The sequence below is a fragment of the Vicugna pacos genome, chromosome 16 (assembly GCF_048564905.1).
Source record: "Vicugna pacos chromosome 16, VicPac4, whole genome shotgun sequence".
Lineage (NCBI taxonomy): Eukaryota > Metazoa > Chordata > Mammalia > Artiodactyla > Camelidae > Vicugna > Vicugna pacos.
Window position 1 is genome coordinate 9,011,045 of NC_133002.1, and position 17,426 is coordinate 9,028,470.

Below are 17,426 nucleotides of genomic sequence, written 5' to 3' on the forward strand. Positions count from 1 at the left end.
ACTGGTAGGGCGGCCGAGGGGGCGTGGCTTCTGGACCCAACCGTCGTGCTGTGGGGCGCGCCAAGCAGAGAGCGCTGGGTGGCGCCGGGTCCTCTCGGGACTTCGGCGGGAAAAGGCAGCGTGTCCGAAATCTTATCAGGTCCTTCGGAATCCTTATTAACCCATGTGTAGCTCGGGTGCGAGTATTGCAGGAGGAAGGGCCTCCGATTTCTTGGTTCCTCCCTCTTCAGGTTTGAATAGGAGGCTCCATTATATCGCGGGACGGAGTATGGCAAGTCACGTGACGAGGAAGAAGCAGTAGCTCGGCCTCGGGAAAAGGGCTTATCTGTTGCGGAGCTCCTGGTAACCTTGGCGATGCGCTCTTAGGAGCAGAAGATTGAAGCTACCTGATTTTTGTCTCCGGTACCTTAGTCTCGGGTGGTATCCTGTGATGGGGAAATGGTAAGTGAGACATAGACATTTACACCGAGAGAGAACGCCTCCATCTTTTCTCTACTCATCCTTACGTTTTAAAATAGACATTCTGACATTGTAAAAGGAGGTAGCAGCCCCTTCCCGCGCCCAGGCGTGCTGCTGTGGCTAGGACGCTTTAAATTGCTGAGGCTTCTTGGCATTGGAAGTATGTAATATTTTGTTACCAAACATGGAATACTGAAGGGTTTTGGATGCCAAATCAGGAAAAATCTGGGCGTTAGGAGAAGTCCAGGAAAAGCAGACTCAATGAGCAAGTTGTTCAGGTGAGTGGTCCTGCCAAATGTGCTGGAGAAGGGGATGAACACACAAAAATGTCACTTTGCTTCCCTGTTGTAAACTAAGGAAACTTTGAACGAGGCGGACGGAGTACAAGATTTAAAACATATGAATAGATCACACTCTCCAAAGAAAAAGTTTGTATACTTTCCTGGTGAAAGATTTGTAATAATTATTCAGGGAAATAGGGGTGTTTAAAGAACACAATTTTGCACTGAGTTTGTTGTACCCATTCTAGTGAGGACAGTGATCACAAAATAATTGAGAGGGGTCGTTTTGATCCTAAAACCCCAGAATCAAAGAAACGCTGTCAGTGGTTCGCATAACTTTGTGGTATTTTTCCATTTATTTTGTGACATCGTTCTTAAAGGTGTTGTGAAAGAGAACTTGGAACCTAGGGAACACGTGGAGACCCCAGGGCCCGAAAGAGAAGTAAAGTGATCTTGAGACATGAATTTCATGTCTCTTGTTTGAGACTGTCTGGAGAAGGAAGCCATTTTGGGGTGAAGGTTTTTATTCTGCTTTAGGAGCACTATTCTCATTCAAGGACTTTTGGGGGAGGTGTGTGAATAGGAGAAATCGGGGTGGAGAAAAAGTTGCCAAAGAAGTGTCAGGAATTTTTAAGTTGGCCACCAAGCATGAAGTTAAGCTCCCAGGAAAGGAGAATTAGTTGAGAGAGTCAATTTCTTCCAGAAATCTCCCAGAAACCCTTCCAGCATTCTCTGGATGGTTTGCAAGAAAGGTCAGTGCCTCAGGCTACTGCGGGGCACTTTTGTGCAGGTACTGCCCCTGAGGGCCAAGTCCAGCCGGCAACCTGTGCATGTCCCTCTAAGAAAGCACAGGTTTGTTTGTTTGCTTGCTTTTTAATGGTTGAGTAAACCAAAAGAAGAAGGATATTTTGTGACATGGGAAGTTCATATTTTGCTGTCCATAAAGAAAGTTTTATTAGAACGCAATCACATCCATTTACATACGGCGGGTGGCTGCTTCTGTGCTACAACAGGAGTCTCGACAGAGACTGGGTGGCCTACAGAGCCTAAAAGATTATCTGGCTCTTTACAGAAAAGTTTTACTGCCCCTTGGGCTCGTGGGGTACAGATGTAGGCGATTTAACTGGGGGAGGAAAGAGAGCCTCAGCAGCAGAGATTAGGAAACCATGAAACTCAAGATGAAACTCAGCCCTAGAGCTGATCTGTGGTCTTCCTGGTGGGGGCGCCTTAGAGCTCAGATAGTGATGCTGTTCTCCGTGAGGCTGGGCTTCAGGTATTCATAGGGCAGGTCAAGTTGCTCATTCCGGGCTGCAATCTCCCTTTCCAGGTTTGCCAAATCTGTTTGGAATTGGTTTAGTGCAGCCTTGGCCTTGGCTTCTGAGAAATATTTTTCTTTGTGATGCCCCAAAGGCACCTAAGAAGGAACAAAAGATCAGTCGGTTTCCAGTTTGAAGGCAGCCGCACCTAGAGTCCAGCCCTTCGCTCTGATGTTTCCCTTCCAACTGTCATTTCCCTTTCCCCAGAGTCCTCTCTTACCATGTCTGGCTGGCGGCGACCCAGATGCCATGTGATGGCCATTTGAAGACAGGCCTTTTGGACATCAGGTAGTGAGCCCATCACTGTGGCCATTGTCACGTCTTCCTTGGTGGTGGGTGGGGGCATCCGCATTGTGCATGGGGCATTAGGGACCCAGGCATACCATTCCAGCTGGGGGAAGAAACTGCAGCCCTAGGACCCTGGTACTTAGGGTCTGAACCCCCATCTCTCCCTTGGGCATCCCAAGGTCCAGACACCTGTCTTCAGGGGCCTGGGCTTTTAGCTGTCCATACCTGGCCCTTGTTGATGGCCCCATGCTGAGCAGTGCATGTGAAGACACACATGGTAAGGAAATGGCAGAGTTGATTCTGGGACTGGAAGGACACAGGGAAACCTGGGTGGGAAGGGAACAGGATTTAGAGTTTATAGCCTGAGAGGAGAGAAAACGAGACCAATGTCTGGGATGCCTGCATTTTGGAATTGGTGGGTGCTTGCTTCTTTGGTCCTTTCTTCCAATAGATTTGCATCAGACTGAGTTTCAGTTCAGGCTCAAGTCAAATAGTTGGGTTACCTCGGGCCAATTACTGAACCTCCCTAAGCCTCAACTTCTTCAGCTGTGGAATGTGGAGCACCCCCTACCTTATGCATGAGATAGTCACCTGGCATGGAGCAAGAGCTCAATAATTAATAATTATTGTTATCATGGAAGAGTGGGGACTGAAAAGTTCTGACTGATCAAAAATCCTCTGCGTCAAAAAGTGGCTGAGAAACTTGGGATGCCGCCTCCTATTTCCAGACAGGGAATTATGAATGTTTGAGTTATAACTTGAGGGATAAGAGAAGTCATGGGTTTATAGTGTCACAGCCAAGAGAGGCTTTCCACGAAGAATACGTCAGGCTACTCAGTTGACAGTGGAGGTCGGGGCTCAGAGACCCAATAATCCTGTCAGTCAAGTGGAACAAGTATAATCACTCCCCTGTTATTCATTTAAAAAAAAAATCAAAGACCAAAAATCAGGATCACGTAGTTGGGGAAAGGCAGTGGCTGACCTTGAACTGGGGTGCCTGACTGCTAATCTCAGGCTTTTTTATTTTAAAAAATTTATTATTTTTTGATGGAGGTAGTGGGGATTGAACCTTACTAAACGTGAGCTCTACCACTGAGCTATATTCCTCCCCCCCCCTTTTTTGGCTTTTAAAATTTTACAATATTTTCTCTAAAAAGTCTACTGGGAAAAATGAGGCAAAGGTGAGCTATAAGAACTGCAGGAGAGTAGAGGAGGAGGGGATGAGAGGCAGTTAGTTGAGGTTAAAGTTAACAGGCAGATGTTTATTTTCATCTTCCAAATGTAGATACTGGTTGGGGAAAAGATGGCTGGGGAGAGGAGGCAGGGTCTTCCGAGAGCATGTGGAGCTAAGGGACAGCACTGAGATGTACTGGAGAAAGTCTGGTCCTGGGAGGGTGGGGGGCAGTTTGCAGCCACTGACTCCGCAGGGAGACACCCCTCCAGAGGGCAGGTGTTGGTTAGCACTCACCACACCCCCAGAGGCTGGCCACAGTGGCTCCCCAGTAAATGTCTGTAGTTGTCCCACAGAGGCAGAGATGTTGGTGTGAAGTGTGAGGGGCAGGGACCAAAGGGCGATGTACAGCAGGGACAGGCTGGCCCACGTGAGTTAGAGAGAGGAGGACAGACCTCAGAAGAGCTCAAGAAAGGCTGTTTCTTCCTCAGAGTTTAGAAGCAGGGGGCAGATGGTGGCTGGATTGGCCAAAGAAATGAGAGTCCCAAGGGGTAGGACACTGAGTTCAGGGTTGAGCCAAAGCACACAGAGCACTGAGTTTGCACCTAGAAATGACCTTGTGCTGTGGTGAGTGTGCAGGGTGCCTGGACCGTCTGTGTGATGAACAGGAGCAGAAGTGGGAGGAGCCAGGGAAGGCCATCATGGGCTTTGATGGGAATAAGCTCCCCATTTATATCCTTGGCTAGGAAACCGACAACCGTGAGGCGAGAATGTGAGCTCTGGGAGGACCCGGGCAGATCCCTGCCTGGCCGGGGTTCTGGCCCTGTTGGGCTCCACACTGTGACAGGCTGGGGGTAGGGGTGGAAGTGAGGGTTGATGACCAGGGTCTCCGAGAAGGGCGGCCCTTGGGTGTCTGTAACTGTAGTGAGTCTCCGGAGGTGGGAATGGGATTCAGGTGCTTCACGTGTGGAGGGAGACGGGGGTGCGGTGAAGGGTTGCCGTCCTGAACCCAGACGGACAAGGCTGAGAAGGAGCTCTGGGCAGAGGGTCCGAGGAGCCCCTGTCTCTGGGGAGGGGTCTCACCTCGGTCCTGGGCCCGGCACAGCCCCACCTCAGTGATCTCCTGACACCAGGCCTGCAGCTCAGGGTCCCCTCTCACGACATCATCCCCGTGGTAGAAGAGCTGGATGATCCGCTCCACGTACCTGCCCAGGGGAGCGGGAGGTGAGCTGGTGGAGAGAAGGCTCTGACCTCTCCACTTTGCCGTGGCCTCTGCCCAGCTGACTCTCGGTGTCTGAGCGTAGATTGTTCAAGACCTGCCTTCTGGGTCATTCCAGCTCTTTCTACAAACTAGGTGAGAAAGGAAGGAAATGTGGGTCATCCGTTTTAGGAATTCCCTGTGCGTGGGTGATAGCCATTCTTCCTGGCAAAAAACAAAACAAAACCCTGTTTTGTCCAGATCCCTCAGCCTCCCAGTCCACAGTTTCCTGACCGAGGCTTTCTGTCCCCCATCTCCTCCTTCTCGGACCTTACCCACTGACTCCTCACTCGTCCTCATCTCCCCCCAGGATGGAGTCTCTGCTCCTCCTGTCTGGACCCTCTTGTATTTAGACTCCTTTTGCCCCGTGCTGATGTCAGGCCAGAGCCCCACTCACCCTCTCCCCCAACCCCTCCATTTCTTGGCTCCCACTCTCACCCACCGGGCAGTGATGTCCCAGAGCCGTAAAGCATCGTGGGCGTAGTGAGCACCTGGGGTTCCCAGCAGCCCGCGTTCAGCCAGATCGTCAGGAGGACAGAGGGAGCAGTAGGTCAGCTGAGCCATGGCCCGGCGGAGCAAGTGCACGTGGCCCCCACCACCGGTGCTCACTACCTGGGACAAGAGAGATGTGAGACCTTGAGGAAGAAGCCAGAGCACAGTATTTAAGGGGTTCAAGTGTGGGATTTTCACATTTAAAGCTCTGGATATAAAGGGTCAGGACTTTCACACTGGTGGGTTGGGGATCTTGAAAGTGGCAGGAGATCGCAGACAGTTGGATGGTTGGCAACCCCCTGCCCCATCATCTCCTTACCTTATCAAATACACCTCCATCTGAGATGAGTTGGGTCCGTGCCCGGGTGTTGATTTCCATAGTGTAGCGGATGTGTGGCATCAGAAACTGGGATGGAGGAGATTATGGGGGTGGTTAATGGTGGATCGTGCTTGGGTCCTTCCTTGCAGAGCACAGTGGCCTTCTCTCCTCTCCTCCCTTGACAGGCCGGTCTCCTGCTTCTGCGATCACTTTCATTCTCTTTACTCCCCTCTGAGTCAGGCTCTGGAGCAGACTGGCCTGGTTTCCACCTACAGTTCAGCCCTCACTCTAATGCTCGTTCAGGGTCCTGGCTCTGACTCTTCTCCTGTCTAGCACCTCATCTGTCAGCAGCAGGTGATGATAGGGTCTTTTGTCTCGGGAGGCTGTGGTGTTTATGTGGGTGATGTGTGAGGAGTGTTTGGTGCACACAGAAGTCCTGGAGGAAGGGTCCTTGTTATTGTTTCCCTCTGGAGTGCAGGTTTCATGCAGTGTTGGTATCTATATGAGTTGCTGCTGGACACGGGATGAGCCAGCAATACCTCTGGTGCCAGGGGGTCAGAGCAGGTCACAGTGAACTGAAACTTCTCAGAAAGTTCATGAGGGGCGCTGAGTGTCATAGAAAGCCCGAAGTCCGCATGAGGAGAGAAGACACCTGAGGACAGACAACTCCGAATAACAGTAACAATCGCTGCAAGAACGGATGTTTTCACAGCTTTTAGCCTCTGTCACGCTGTTGTGTCATTTTATCCTTGAGCCACAGTGGAGCTCCTGTTGTCCCCACTTAGAGGGCAGGACACTGAGCTCACATCTGGTAAGTACAGAGGTCAGGATTCAGGATTCAGAGCTGGGCAGTCTGAGTCCCGAGCCTGCACACACCACCTCCAGGACACGTGCCGGCTGGGCTCTCCCCCGTGTACCGGTAACAGCTCAGCTGTTTGCCGTGCTGTTGCCATGGCAGTGGAGATGGGGCTTGGAGGGGACTGAAGGGGGAATTTAAGTGTGAATAGAGGCTGAGCCTGGTCAAGATGAGCGGAAGAGGGTGGTGCATGGCCCCCTAGAGATCAGTGAAATCCCAGATTCTGTCAGTTCCACTGGTCTCCATCTTTTCTGTGTCACCCAGGACTCCAGGAGGCCACAGCTACTACTGGCCAGGCTTGGAGGGTTGGGCAGAAACCCCACTGAAACACAGTTTCGTCGTTCTCCTGACCAGGTGCTCACTGGCATCTCTTGCCAACATTTCCGACTCCATGCACCCAAAATGGAGCACCTCATCTTTACTTCTCAACTGGCTGCTTCTCTTGGTTTCACTGTTTCTGATCATTGCTCTGGTTCCTCAACTTGTGTCACTTTTGTCCCTCCTTTGCTTTGTTCCCTGTATCTAAAGTGCCGTCCAGATTTTGAGGACAGTTTGAAGCAAGCACAGGCTTTATGTGACTGCCTCTGCCTGGCAACAGATGCTGAACTCGGTCTTTCCTAAGCCCACAGGCTTTCCAGATCACTCCAGCACACCCACCCCTGGGCTCCTAGGAGGAGCTTAGACCTCTGACCTTTCTGTCTCCGTTCTGGCACGCAGGCATGCTGCAGCTGCTGTTACCCCCCTGCACCAGCCCTTTGATTTTTGTCCTTTTCATTCCTGTCGCCACCTTGCCAATGCGTATCTTTCTCCATCTCTCTCTGGGGCAGGTTTAAACGGCCCGCTGGGCTCCTGTCCTTGCCTTTTGATCTGTTGCTACTTAGCAGACTCAGCTGGGGTGGAATTTGCTCCATCAACGCCCTAGTGTTTATAGGTGGTCTCTTGTGATTTCAGAGTCTAGTTCCAGATGATCTCTGGGTGGTTCTAATGGACACCGCTTGTCTTTCTGGCTAATAAATCTCCTAAGGCAGGAACAAGGCCTTTGTTTTCCTAGTAATCTGGCTAGGCCCATTGCTAGATCATCAGATCTCTGAGAATTTCAGAGGGCCATATTAATAATATGTTCTGAAGAAACGTTAAGTGACTCGACCTAATTAAAATCTGAGTCTCAACATATGGACTCTGTCTTCCTTCTCTTCTCCCCTCTTTCTCTCACAAGGTGACGTAAATTTTTTTTGATGCTGCAATATCATTTGCCACTGGGCGGTTTCCTTTCTCTGGGCTCTGACTCAAGAGGGATGTGGAGGGTGGAGGTTGTACCTTGAAGACAGGGTGCAGTCCCGGGAGGCACCTCATGGTGGCCACAGCGATGACCTCGGCCAGCAGATGAGTGTTCAGCAGATGATATTGGAGCTGATGCAGCTGGAAATCTGAATTTCGGACCCAGGACTTTGCCAGGAGCCAGGCAAGTGGAGGATCTGAGGGCAGGAAGAGTGGTGGGGTCGGGGAGCTGGGGCTGGGAGGCTGGAGCTGGGAAAGAGAAATGAAGCCGTCATAGAACTCTTGCTTTATGTGTGACGTTATGGTCAGCATTCTTGGGGAAACAGATGAGTATGTTGATTGCCATCAAAGAAGTTATAATCTTGTAGGAGGAATGAGGACTTTCCACCCTGTCTCTCCCTAGCTGTGGCACCGTGCGAGCGCCATGGTGGTCAGGTTGAATCAGGGAGAGTCAGAAGCAGGGCGTCCAGCGAGGAGATCCTGCCAGTGGTTTGGGAGAAACATGATGAGGGTTGAATTATGGTGGGAGGATGGAAGGGGAAGTGGGCTGTGTGAAATCATTGACCGTACTTTTTACCTAACTGTTGAGAACAGAAGAAGAAAGGGTAGATGGGTAGTTAGTGTCAGAGGTAACTGGGAGATTAAATCATGATGCTCAGTGTGTCCCCAAGCCAGCAGCATCAGCATCAGCATCGCTTGGGAATTTGTTAGAAATGCAAATTCTCAGTCCCCACTGCTGACCTACTGCATCAGAAAGTGTGTGGGGTGGGGGAAGTGGGGAGGACACCCAGCAACCTGTGTTTTAACAAGCCCTCTAGATGATTCTGAGGCACAGTAATGTCTGAGAGCCACTGGGTATATGAGGAGAACTCCAGAAGGCCTTTATGACTCTTGAACAAGTCCTTCCAGTTGGATGAGTCAAGGAGAAACTAGGCCACAAGCAGAGTGACATGAGGACAGGTCTCACTGCGTGAGGATGGAATTCAGGAGCCCAGAACCGGGGGGCTGTGTCCTTGGGAACAGAGGTTGAGGTGGTCAGAGAGCAGGGTTGGGAGGGGGATGCTCAGGGCGCCTCACCTGGATGACCATGGGAAGCAGTTTCCCATGGGGGTCCATCTTCAGCATGACGAGGGGGGCAGCCAGGTACTGCTTCTCTCCTTGGATCACATTGGCTGGAATTCCATCCAGGAGGATGAAATCCGCCTCAAACAGGGAACCATTCTGGGGAAAGGAGGAATGTATCCATCGTTAGAGTTCAAAGTCCACCACTAGAGGGCCTGGGCAAAGGGGGAAGACATCTAAAGACATTTAGCTTGCTTCTTGCTATCATCTTGTGTCAGTAGCAGAGTCCTGTCGGGAGCAGAGCAGCTGGCCCAGTTCCTCTCATTTTAGACAAGTGAAGAAACCGCCTAGTGAGGGCTGTGTAGTAGGAGATCTGGTTTTAGAACCAGGACTGCTGAGTCTGGTTTGCAAGCTGTCCCCTTGTCAAGATGGCCAGGCCCCTTACCCCCATTCCTCAATGATCTGCTCAGTGGATTTGACTGTCATCAGTTCAGCCAGCACTCTCTGACTCCCTATCCAAACCTCACCTCCTCTGCCGAGTGATCCACAGAGGTTCCCCTGCCTACCACCACCATGGAGTCCAGCACACACGCACACAGACACACTCACGTCCCGCCCTGCTCATCTCTTCCAAACCCAGGTAACCTCCCCAGTTCTCTCTACCTGATGGTGCATTCTTTATCTTTCTTCCTGCCTGTGAACACTGGTGTCTGGAGCACCGATATCAGCCAGGGAAAGTCATCGTCCCTACTAACATCTCTGGCCCCATCTGTGCCCTGGGAATCCATCCTGGTTCCCCTCCACCCTGGGTGCTCCTTATAGTTTTCCCTTACATGCCTTATTATCTCTAGGTTTTTCCAGCACTGGACTCTGGACCAAGAGGCAGTGGATTCCCACAACCTCCTGACCCTGACTCAGCCTTGGTCCCTCCTCTTCACAACTGCTGGCCACACTGCCAAGGAGAGAACAAGGCAAAGGTGGGACGGGTACCTGGAGTTCTTTCTCCAGCTGGGCCCGTAGCTCCTCCATCCCCGAGGGCAGCACTAGCCGAGGGGGCAGAGCGGTGGAGCGTCTCAACAGCATGGGGTTGGCGCCATTGAGGAACTGGTAGCCAAAAAATTCATCCTCCTGCCAGCGCTGGCGAACGTTCTCTGTGGGGTCGGGGTGGAGTGGAGAAGGAAGACAGTACACAGTTGGGATCCTCCAGGCCCTACCCCAGCGATCCAGCATATGACCAGCCCGTATCCAGCCCCTGCCTTTTCATCTTGGGGCCTCTGAGAAATAACCAAGCATAATATGTTCTCATCTGGGAAGTAGTTATGCGGGACTGTGAAGTGTGATGGTTGGGTCATCAAAAGGGGCCATCAGGGGGTTCTAGAGACCTGGGGGGACCACTGACCAGCCAGGGTACTCTTCTGGCCCCAGAAGATGTGATCAAAATCCTCCAGGCGGTTCCAGGAGCTCAGGAGGGTGTGCACACGTTTGAGGAGCATCTCCAGGGCCCTAGGACAGGTGTGGTGGCATGAACCCATTTGCTGATCCATCAGCCCCTCCCCATTTATCACCATTTTGGGGTCTCCCAGCCTTCTTTCCACTCTGAGCTCCAGGCTCTTCTCACCCCGCCTTTTGTGTCCATTCAAAGTCCAGCCTCTTCTCCTCATGGAATCTCATGTTTGAAGGTAGATCATCCTCACAGCCCGCAGCTATTGTCAGTGGTAAGCCTTCCTTCCAGGTGGCCCAGCTAGGAGACAGGGAGAAGGCTTCAGGGAGGGTGTCCAGGTCAGTGATGGGGGCAGGGTCAGGGAATGGGGGTACAACCAAGGGGCCCTGTAGGTGGGTGGTCACCAGTATATCTGATGTCTTTCTTTCAGTTCCTTCTCTCGATGTTTCTGGAACACGTCCAGCGCATTGTCTCCTGCCAGGCGGGCTGGGGAGACATGAAGATGATTGGCCACAGTTTGTGTGGTCCTGTGCCCCGCTACCTATCCTCATCTTCCTTTCCATAGTCATAGTCCATGTGTTCAGTCACGCTCTGTTGCTTTTATCCCTGGCCTTGCCTCACTGCATCAGTTCCCCAGACACATTTATCTTATCTTTGCCAACTTTGCACTCCTGCTTGTGCTAATCTCAGACCTCATCTCTTGCCTTGAGACAACAGTCTCATGTTTGACACCCTTTCTTGTCATTTAACTGTCTTTCCCTTCCTGATCTTATTTCATCAATATCTATGATTGGAAAAATCACCTTAATTAAGGTGATAACATCTTAATCACTCATGTGCCTACACCTCTTCTCTACAGTATATTGCTTTGGTTAATTTCATGTGTCTTGAACCTCCCCTGCCGCACCTTGGCCATCCTCAAAAAGCTTTGAGGAGCTGTGTTTGCCTTCTGTTTCTGACTTCATTGTTCCAAGACTCACCAGCAAAGTCTATATTATCAACTTGTTCCTGCTCTTATCTGTACTTACACTTACCTGCCTCAAAGTGATAGATTTCACGTTTCCGTCATCACTGCCCTTGCCTCAGTTGCCTCCATAATCATCTCTCTTGTTTCCCCAACAAATTCTGAATTAGCTGTCATTCATCCCCGCCTCCTGTCAGCATGCTCCCTGTCCCTGACGGTTGTCTTCCATGTTTTCCCAACCAAACCAGCTCTCCAAGTCATATTATTTATTGTTTCCCTTAGCTGTGTCCTCGCAGGGGTCCTCCCCAGCCCCTATTCCATGTGCTAATCTTACCTGTCCTGCCCTAACTTCTTCCCAGTCCCATCCAGATCTCCTTCTCACTTTTACTTGGACTTCTCTGTTTTCCATCACTGCTTCAACGCCCATTCTATGTCCTCACCTTCTTGGAGGGTGGGAGCTACACACCACTTATGTCCCTATCCAGCCCCACTCGCAGCCTTTTTTAGTCTATGTATAAATTCGGTAGTTTATAACTTTCCCCCATTTCCTGTCTTCTTCGCACTTAACCTGCTGAACACCCACTTTTTTCAAGCCCCCCTGACTTTCCTCAGTCCTCCCCCCCACCTTCGTCAGCAGTTCCCCAGGCTCCGCACCGCCCACCACTGCCCCCACCGGTGCCCTCGGGCAGGCACAGGACGCCGTCGCCCTGCACCCAGCTGTAGCACGGGAAGGCGGCCTCCTCGCCGGCTCCAGGGCCCTGCACCGTGATGCGGTCGCAGAACCACGCGTCGTCCACCAGGGAGTGGTGTTTGCGCAGCTTCACGAACTGCAGCGGCCCCAAGTCGTCGGGAACGTCGTGCTCAAACTCCTCCTCCTGTGGGACCAGAACCCGGAGACTTTAGTGGCAGGGTCCTGGGAGAGGCCGTTTTGCCGGGAGTGAGGGTTGGGGGTCTGAGGCGGGGTGCGGACAGAAGAGGGGGGACCTTGGTGGCCTCCGCTGACAATGCCTCCAAAGACCTCGTTCCCTCCTCTGGACACCTGCGCGGTGGATTTTAGGCGCCCCATGGCACCAGGAGGACAAGGGAAGGCGGCGCGTGGCCCGCATTGTCTTGAATTGCTGCCTGAGCACCATCACTTCCATCCGTTCTTTAACTGAGCCATTCCCGTCTGCGCTCTCCCAGGAGCATCCCATTTGACACTGATGCTATATTGACACTGGCCTGGGGTCATTTAGAGAGTCAGTTGGAGGCTGTGAAGACCAGGGTAACTGGGAAGGGAGAAGGGGGTGGCGTTCAGCCCGTCTCTGGCTCCCGACCCTCCTTCTCCTCGCCCCTCCTCGCCCAGGCGCAGGCATCCCAACACCTGGAAGTCCCAGCCAGTGCGGTCCAGCTGTCATTTAGCTCCTGGATCCCGCGCCTCGCCGGCCTCTCGCCTCTGGGCTGCCCTCCCACCGCGAGCCCAAGCCCGGGCCGGGGTGGGGGCCCCCGCTCCCGCCTGCTGACCTGGCCCCGCACCGGCCGCAGCTCCAGCTCCAGCTCCGTCTCCCCGTGCGCCCCGACCAGCCACAGCCGCACGCGGTTGTGCGACCCGGCGAAGAGCGAGGCCCCGGTGGCTACGCGGATGCAGTAGCGGCCCATGGCGGCCCTGGCGGCTTAGACGAGGGGAGTCGGGACGTGCGCACTTCTTGGGGCCGCGGGCGGGTGTCGAGACGCCTTGGGGCCCGGGCCAGGCCCGGGCCTTTAAAGATGGGTCCGCGTCCCCGCCCTTCTCACGACTTGCTGGCGCTCTCAGTCCCCGCCCCAGACTAGCCCGAACCTGTGAGCGGCAGAGCCGGCTGTGGGGAAGGGCCGCGCCTCCGGATCCGGGCGGAGCTGCGGGAGATAAAGGGGCACCGGCCTCGGTGAGGCCGAGAGGATGGAATTGCCTGGGTTTCTCTGGACCTCCGAGGGAGCCTCGGGGTTGAGGGAGCAAGGCTGAGGACTTCCCGGGGTCCCCAGGCCTTTCGGAGAGCTAGGCGGAAGAGGAGGTGGGTCGGTCTTCCAATGGAGGGGAAAGTCTCTGCTTTTCTTGGCTGGGCCCCAGGGAGCACGCAGTGTCCTGCTGCTAGACCCGGTATGGCCAGTAGGTTTTCAGTTCCTGCTTTCGACCTCATTTGAGCCCAGTGTTTTAGTAAATGACCTGAGGTCCCCCAGGCTTCCTAGAACCGGAAAAGTAGCAGTTCAAAGACTTGCACCCCAGACCTCAACCTGCTTTCCAACATGGCTAGGTTAAGACCCCAGGCACACCAGATACAGGGGGAGGCCCCGCTGAGGCAGGGCAGTGAAAACCTTTTGTCCAACGTTCACAGTGGGTGCAGAGAATGTTAGGATCCAGGTGTCAGGGTACAGTGTGGAGTAACTTAGGGACACAGCATCCATGGACAGTTCCCCTGGACTTTGTTCCCTTCCAGGTGAACACAACCTCTTCCCCTTCCATATGTTCCAGGTTAATTTTTTATTTTTTAAAAGTTTAATTTTTTAAAATTGAAGTATAGTCAGTTTACAGTGTGTCAATTTCTGCAGTACAGCATAAATGTTTCAGTCATACTTATATATATTCGTGTTCATATTCTTTTTCACTGTAGTTTAATACAAGATATTAAATATAGTTCTCTGTTCTATACAGAAGAAATCAGGTTCATTTTTATTCTGGCCTTACTGACCCTGGTACCTGCTTCCCCCATCTGAAGCTTTTTTCAGTTTTCTTCTAAGAAATTAGATGCAAGGTTTTTATTAGTTATGAAGTTCTACCTCTTTCATCTTCTTTCTAGTCTTTATCCTGCTCCCCCCAGCTATTTCCTGGTCCTTTGTGGCTCTCTGGGCAGGAAACCAGGGAGCTATGGAGGGGCCAGTGCTGGTTAGGGACTTTCAAAAATGACTTGATGTGTGGTTACTCGGCGAGTGGGGGAGCATAAGAGGGATTCCAGTCCTGCCTTCTAGCCTCCAAACTTCTGGAAGTGTCTCATCCTTACAGTGTGCTTTCTTCTTATCTTCTGGGCCCACTGCTGCCTACATCCTCTGTGCTCAGGGCTGGTGTCTGTCACATGCTGGACCCTAGTTTCCTCCAGTTCGGGGGGGTCCCCTTATCCTGTAATACTTAGACTATCTCATGTCCCCATCTTACGTAGTAGCTGAATCTGGTTTTCCATACACACCCTTCAAGGGTCACTTTGGCCTAGAAAAGAGAGTTTGCTTCACACCTATTTCCAGAACCCATCTAGACTTCAGCCTGCTTCTCTGCTGTTTCGTGACAACTTTTCTGCCCATTCTAGTATCCCTCGAGGTCACGCAGCAGAGGCAGGGTGAGGCGGGGAACGAATGACTAAGAGCTATAATCCAAGCCACTACATAGGCTAACGGGGTTAATGTTTAAAATATTTAGAACAATGCCTGACACTAGCCTGTGTATGTATCCGCTGCCATTATTCTATTTACAGACTGGAAACAATTTCCAGTTGAATGTCAGCAGCATTCCTTCTGGAAATTCCTCCGCCATTCCCCACCCCACACTGTTTCTCCATGTCCCTCCACAGACCCCAGCCTCCCATTTAGGGATCTTGCTCCTCAAGACCCTTCCAGGTTTTTTTTTTCTTTTTTCAGCACATGCATTATGCTGAGGAACAGAATTTAAAACAAAATTGCCCAACCCAGAAAAACCCCTAAAACCCCTCCACAAAGGTTGCAGAGGAAAGAAAACAGTTGTATAATTGAATAAGCATTCCCAGAATGTGATATGCGTCACAGGCCATCCGCTAAGAGACTGTAAAGATAAAGTAGTCCTTATATAAAGCAGTACAGCCAAGAGGTGCAGCTATCACACATATGCCCTCAAGATAAACAGTAAACTAGTCCTCAAAGTAAGAGGCTTGACCGCACCGTTTGTCACACACAGTTCATCCTAACTTTACCTGGTAACTGGTGAGCCTCTGGGTTACTAGTAGGCTTAATCATAGGACTAAGTTCTTGTATCTTTATGATAGGAGATAGTTTTGCAACTTGGTGGAAGGAGCCTACCTCAGTTAAGGTCCTACCCTCCCACTGAAACTGGGAGATGGGGGTGCTACCTCCTGAAATTTCCATTTGAAAGAGATGGCTCTTGGCGGGGGGCCTTGGGAGTGACATTCCTGGGTCAAAAACCAGCAAGAGGCTGGTTTAGCTTCTGAAAAGATTTCCACACATTTCAAAGAGGCACAGGAAGAACTTGTAGCTACAAGTTTTCTAAAGTTAATGCTCCAAAAAAATAAAAAATAAAATAAATAAAAATAAAGCTAATGTGCTAAGAAAAGGGGGAAAGAGGAAGAAGTTTATTATTTTCAGCAGGGAGAATGAAGCTGCTTATTTGTCTTCACAATTACCATTTTGTTGTGTACCTATGCCCCGGGAAGGACCAGGGCCTTGGCCTTGCCAGGCCCTTCACGGTGGGGAGGCCCAGGTGTGCACACCAGAGCCAGACTCTCTCTTCTTCCAGACTCCCAGGGCCCTGTTCTGCAACCCACATTCCCATGACCTCTCTCTGCAGAACAACTTAACTGGATTAAAGCTTCTCTCACCAAGGGGTGTGGGAAAGAGGGATGGACCTTGGCTTTCAAGCCAAAAAGTCTTGCTAAAGTGTTCTAATCACAAGGATAATTTCATCCTCTTCCTTTCCTCTGTGCCAGGGTGGCTCAAACTGCAGTCGGTTAGAGGATAACTCAGTTGTCCCCTCTGCATGAATCTTTGGAACCCATACTTGGCACAGGGCTATAGACATTTGTATTTGTTCCTTGAGGGCAAATTAAACACACAAACACGGCATTATAAACTGTGTAGCTTCGAACCAAACATAGGATCTGATTTCAGGGCCGACGCTGTAGCACATGTTTTCCATTGAGTCATTTGAGGTCCCACCTGCCCCTGTTTGCACGAAGCCCAGCACTTTCCTCTCTGAGTGGTGTTACTTGCTTCTGTTCTTGTTCAGTGGTCGATTGCGGGAACATTGTTCCTGCACATACTATGGGTCATTTTCTGGTGCTGCAGGGACCACTGCACAGGCCACGACAGTGACGCACACTTGGGCTTCCCAACGCCTGTTCGCACAGGCTTGGGCAAGGGCCCCAAGCATGACTGGTGCCAGGGGCCTGGGTCAGGCCCATGTCCAGCCTCAGCCGCTTAAACCTTTAGGCATTGGTGTTGAACCTGGTCCTTTAACCAGAGAACTTTGCTCACAGAGGGTTCCCTTTTGGTTCTTTCCTGCTGATGGGTCTCTATTGGAACTGATACAGGAAAAAATGTGAGGCAAGAGGATGGCTGTGTCCCAGGTCTCGGATGAGCCCCTGGGATGTGCGTCACCAAGTGTGGGTCCTTGGCTTCTCACAGGAAAGAATTCAAGAGTGAGCCACAGTTGAGTAAGGCTAGATTTATTTAGAGAGATACATACTCCATAGACAGAGTGTGGGCTGTTTCAGAAGGCAAGAGAAAGGCCAGGAGGTGTGGGGGTTGGGTGCTCAGTTTAAAGTAGTTTCACTCCATAGGCAGAGCGCGGGCCACCTCACTCAGAAGTGCGAGTGGCCATGAGGGGTGGGGCGGTTAGTTTTTATGGGCGTGGGAGCTTCATATGCTACCAAGTGGGAGGATTATTCCAACTACTCTGGAGAAGGGGCTGGGATTCCCAGGAATCCAACATGCAGCCCCTGGCCTCTCTTTTTCAGGACTGAACTGCAAGGCCAGACCCACAGCATTTTGGGCTTTTTACTCCATCTTGGAGAAACAACGGTTAAGGGACAAATGAGTTGTGGGGTCCATCAGAGGAGAAATTCCACTCCTTCTCTGGGACCCCTGCCAGCATCCCCCAAACCATCCCAAACTCTGTTTATCTTTCTCTTTTTTTCTGATAATCCTACATTACTCAAAATTTTTAATTCACACTGATTTCTAGATAATCTTTTATTTTTTATTGAAGTATAGTCAGTTATAATGTGTCAGTTTCTGGTGTACAGCACAATATCCCAGTCATGCATATATACATACACATATATTCATTTTCATATTCTTTTTCATTAAAGGTTATTACAAGATATTGAATATAGTTCCCTATGCTATATAGAAGAAATTTTTTAAAATCTATTTTTATATATAGTGGTTAACATTTGTAAATCTCAAACTCCCACATATATCCCTTCCCACCCTCTTTTCCCTGGTAACTGTAAGATTGTTTACTGTGTCT

The 17,426-nt window shown here is 51.1% G+C and overlaps 1 protein-coding gene and 1 long non-coding RNA gene across 3 annotated transcripts; one reads left to right on the forward strand and one right to left on the reverse strand.

Moving 5' to 3' along the window:
- Nucleotides 1–83: 83 nt before the first annotated feature.
- Nucleotides 84–11,724, forward strand: LOC140686446 (uncharacterized). The gene is made up of 5 exons (XR_012060261.1): nucleotides 84–441; nucleotides 2,264–2,344; nucleotides 7,657–7,902; nucleotides 9,632–9,757; nucleotides 10,652–11,724. It is a non-coding gene; the product is annotated as an uncharacterized lncRNA (long non-coding RNA).
- LOC140686439 (polyunsaturated fatty acid lipoxygenase ALOX12-like) lies at nucleotides 1,115–12,875 on the reverse strand. Of its 2 annotated transcripts, none has more exons than XM_072940548.1 (14): nucleotides 12,689–12,875; nucleotides 11,859–12,060; nucleotides 10,626–10,707; nucleotides 10,399–10,521; nucleotides 10,180–10,283; nucleotides 9,771–9,931; nucleotides 8,796–8,939; nucleotides 7,758–7,967; nucleotides 5,585–5,671; nucleotides 5,216–5,385; nucleotides 4,599–4,720; nucleotides 2,570–2,670; nucleotides 2,277–2,447; nucleotides 1,115–2,154 (listed from the first exon to the last, which is right to left on the reverse strand). In XM_072940548.1, the coding sequence occupies exons 1-14, from the start codon at nucleotides 12,821–12,823 to the stop codon at nucleotides 1,975–1,977; spliced, it is 1,992 nt and encodes a 663-aa protein (XP_072796649.1). In that variant the 5' UTR covers nucleotides 12,824–12,875; the 3' UTR covers nucleotides 1,115–1,974. The 2 variants fall into 2 exon arrangements, with proteins under 2 accessions (XP_072796649.1, XP_072796648.1); XM_072940547.1 differs by having other exon boundaries at nucleotides 11,811–12,060; nucleotides 12,689–12,823.
- Between the last annotated feature and the right edge of the window lie 4,551 nt (nucleotides 12,876–17,426).

Bases quoted from the DNA above. Each gene is read 5' to 3' on its own strand.
- LOC140686439 (XM_072940547.1), bottom strand. From the start codon at position 12,823: ATGGGCCGCTACTGCATCCGCGTAGCCACCGGGGCCTCGCTCTTCGCC. The intron at 10,708-11,810 runs GTGGGGGGGAGG...ATGTCTCCCCAG, and splicing joins CTGGGGAACTGCTGACGAAG to CCCGCCTGGCAGGAGACAAT. The intron at 2,448-2,569 runs GTATGGACAGCT...TTCTTCCCCCAG, and splicing joins GGGCCATCAACAAGGGCCAG to CTGGAATGGTATGCCTGGGT.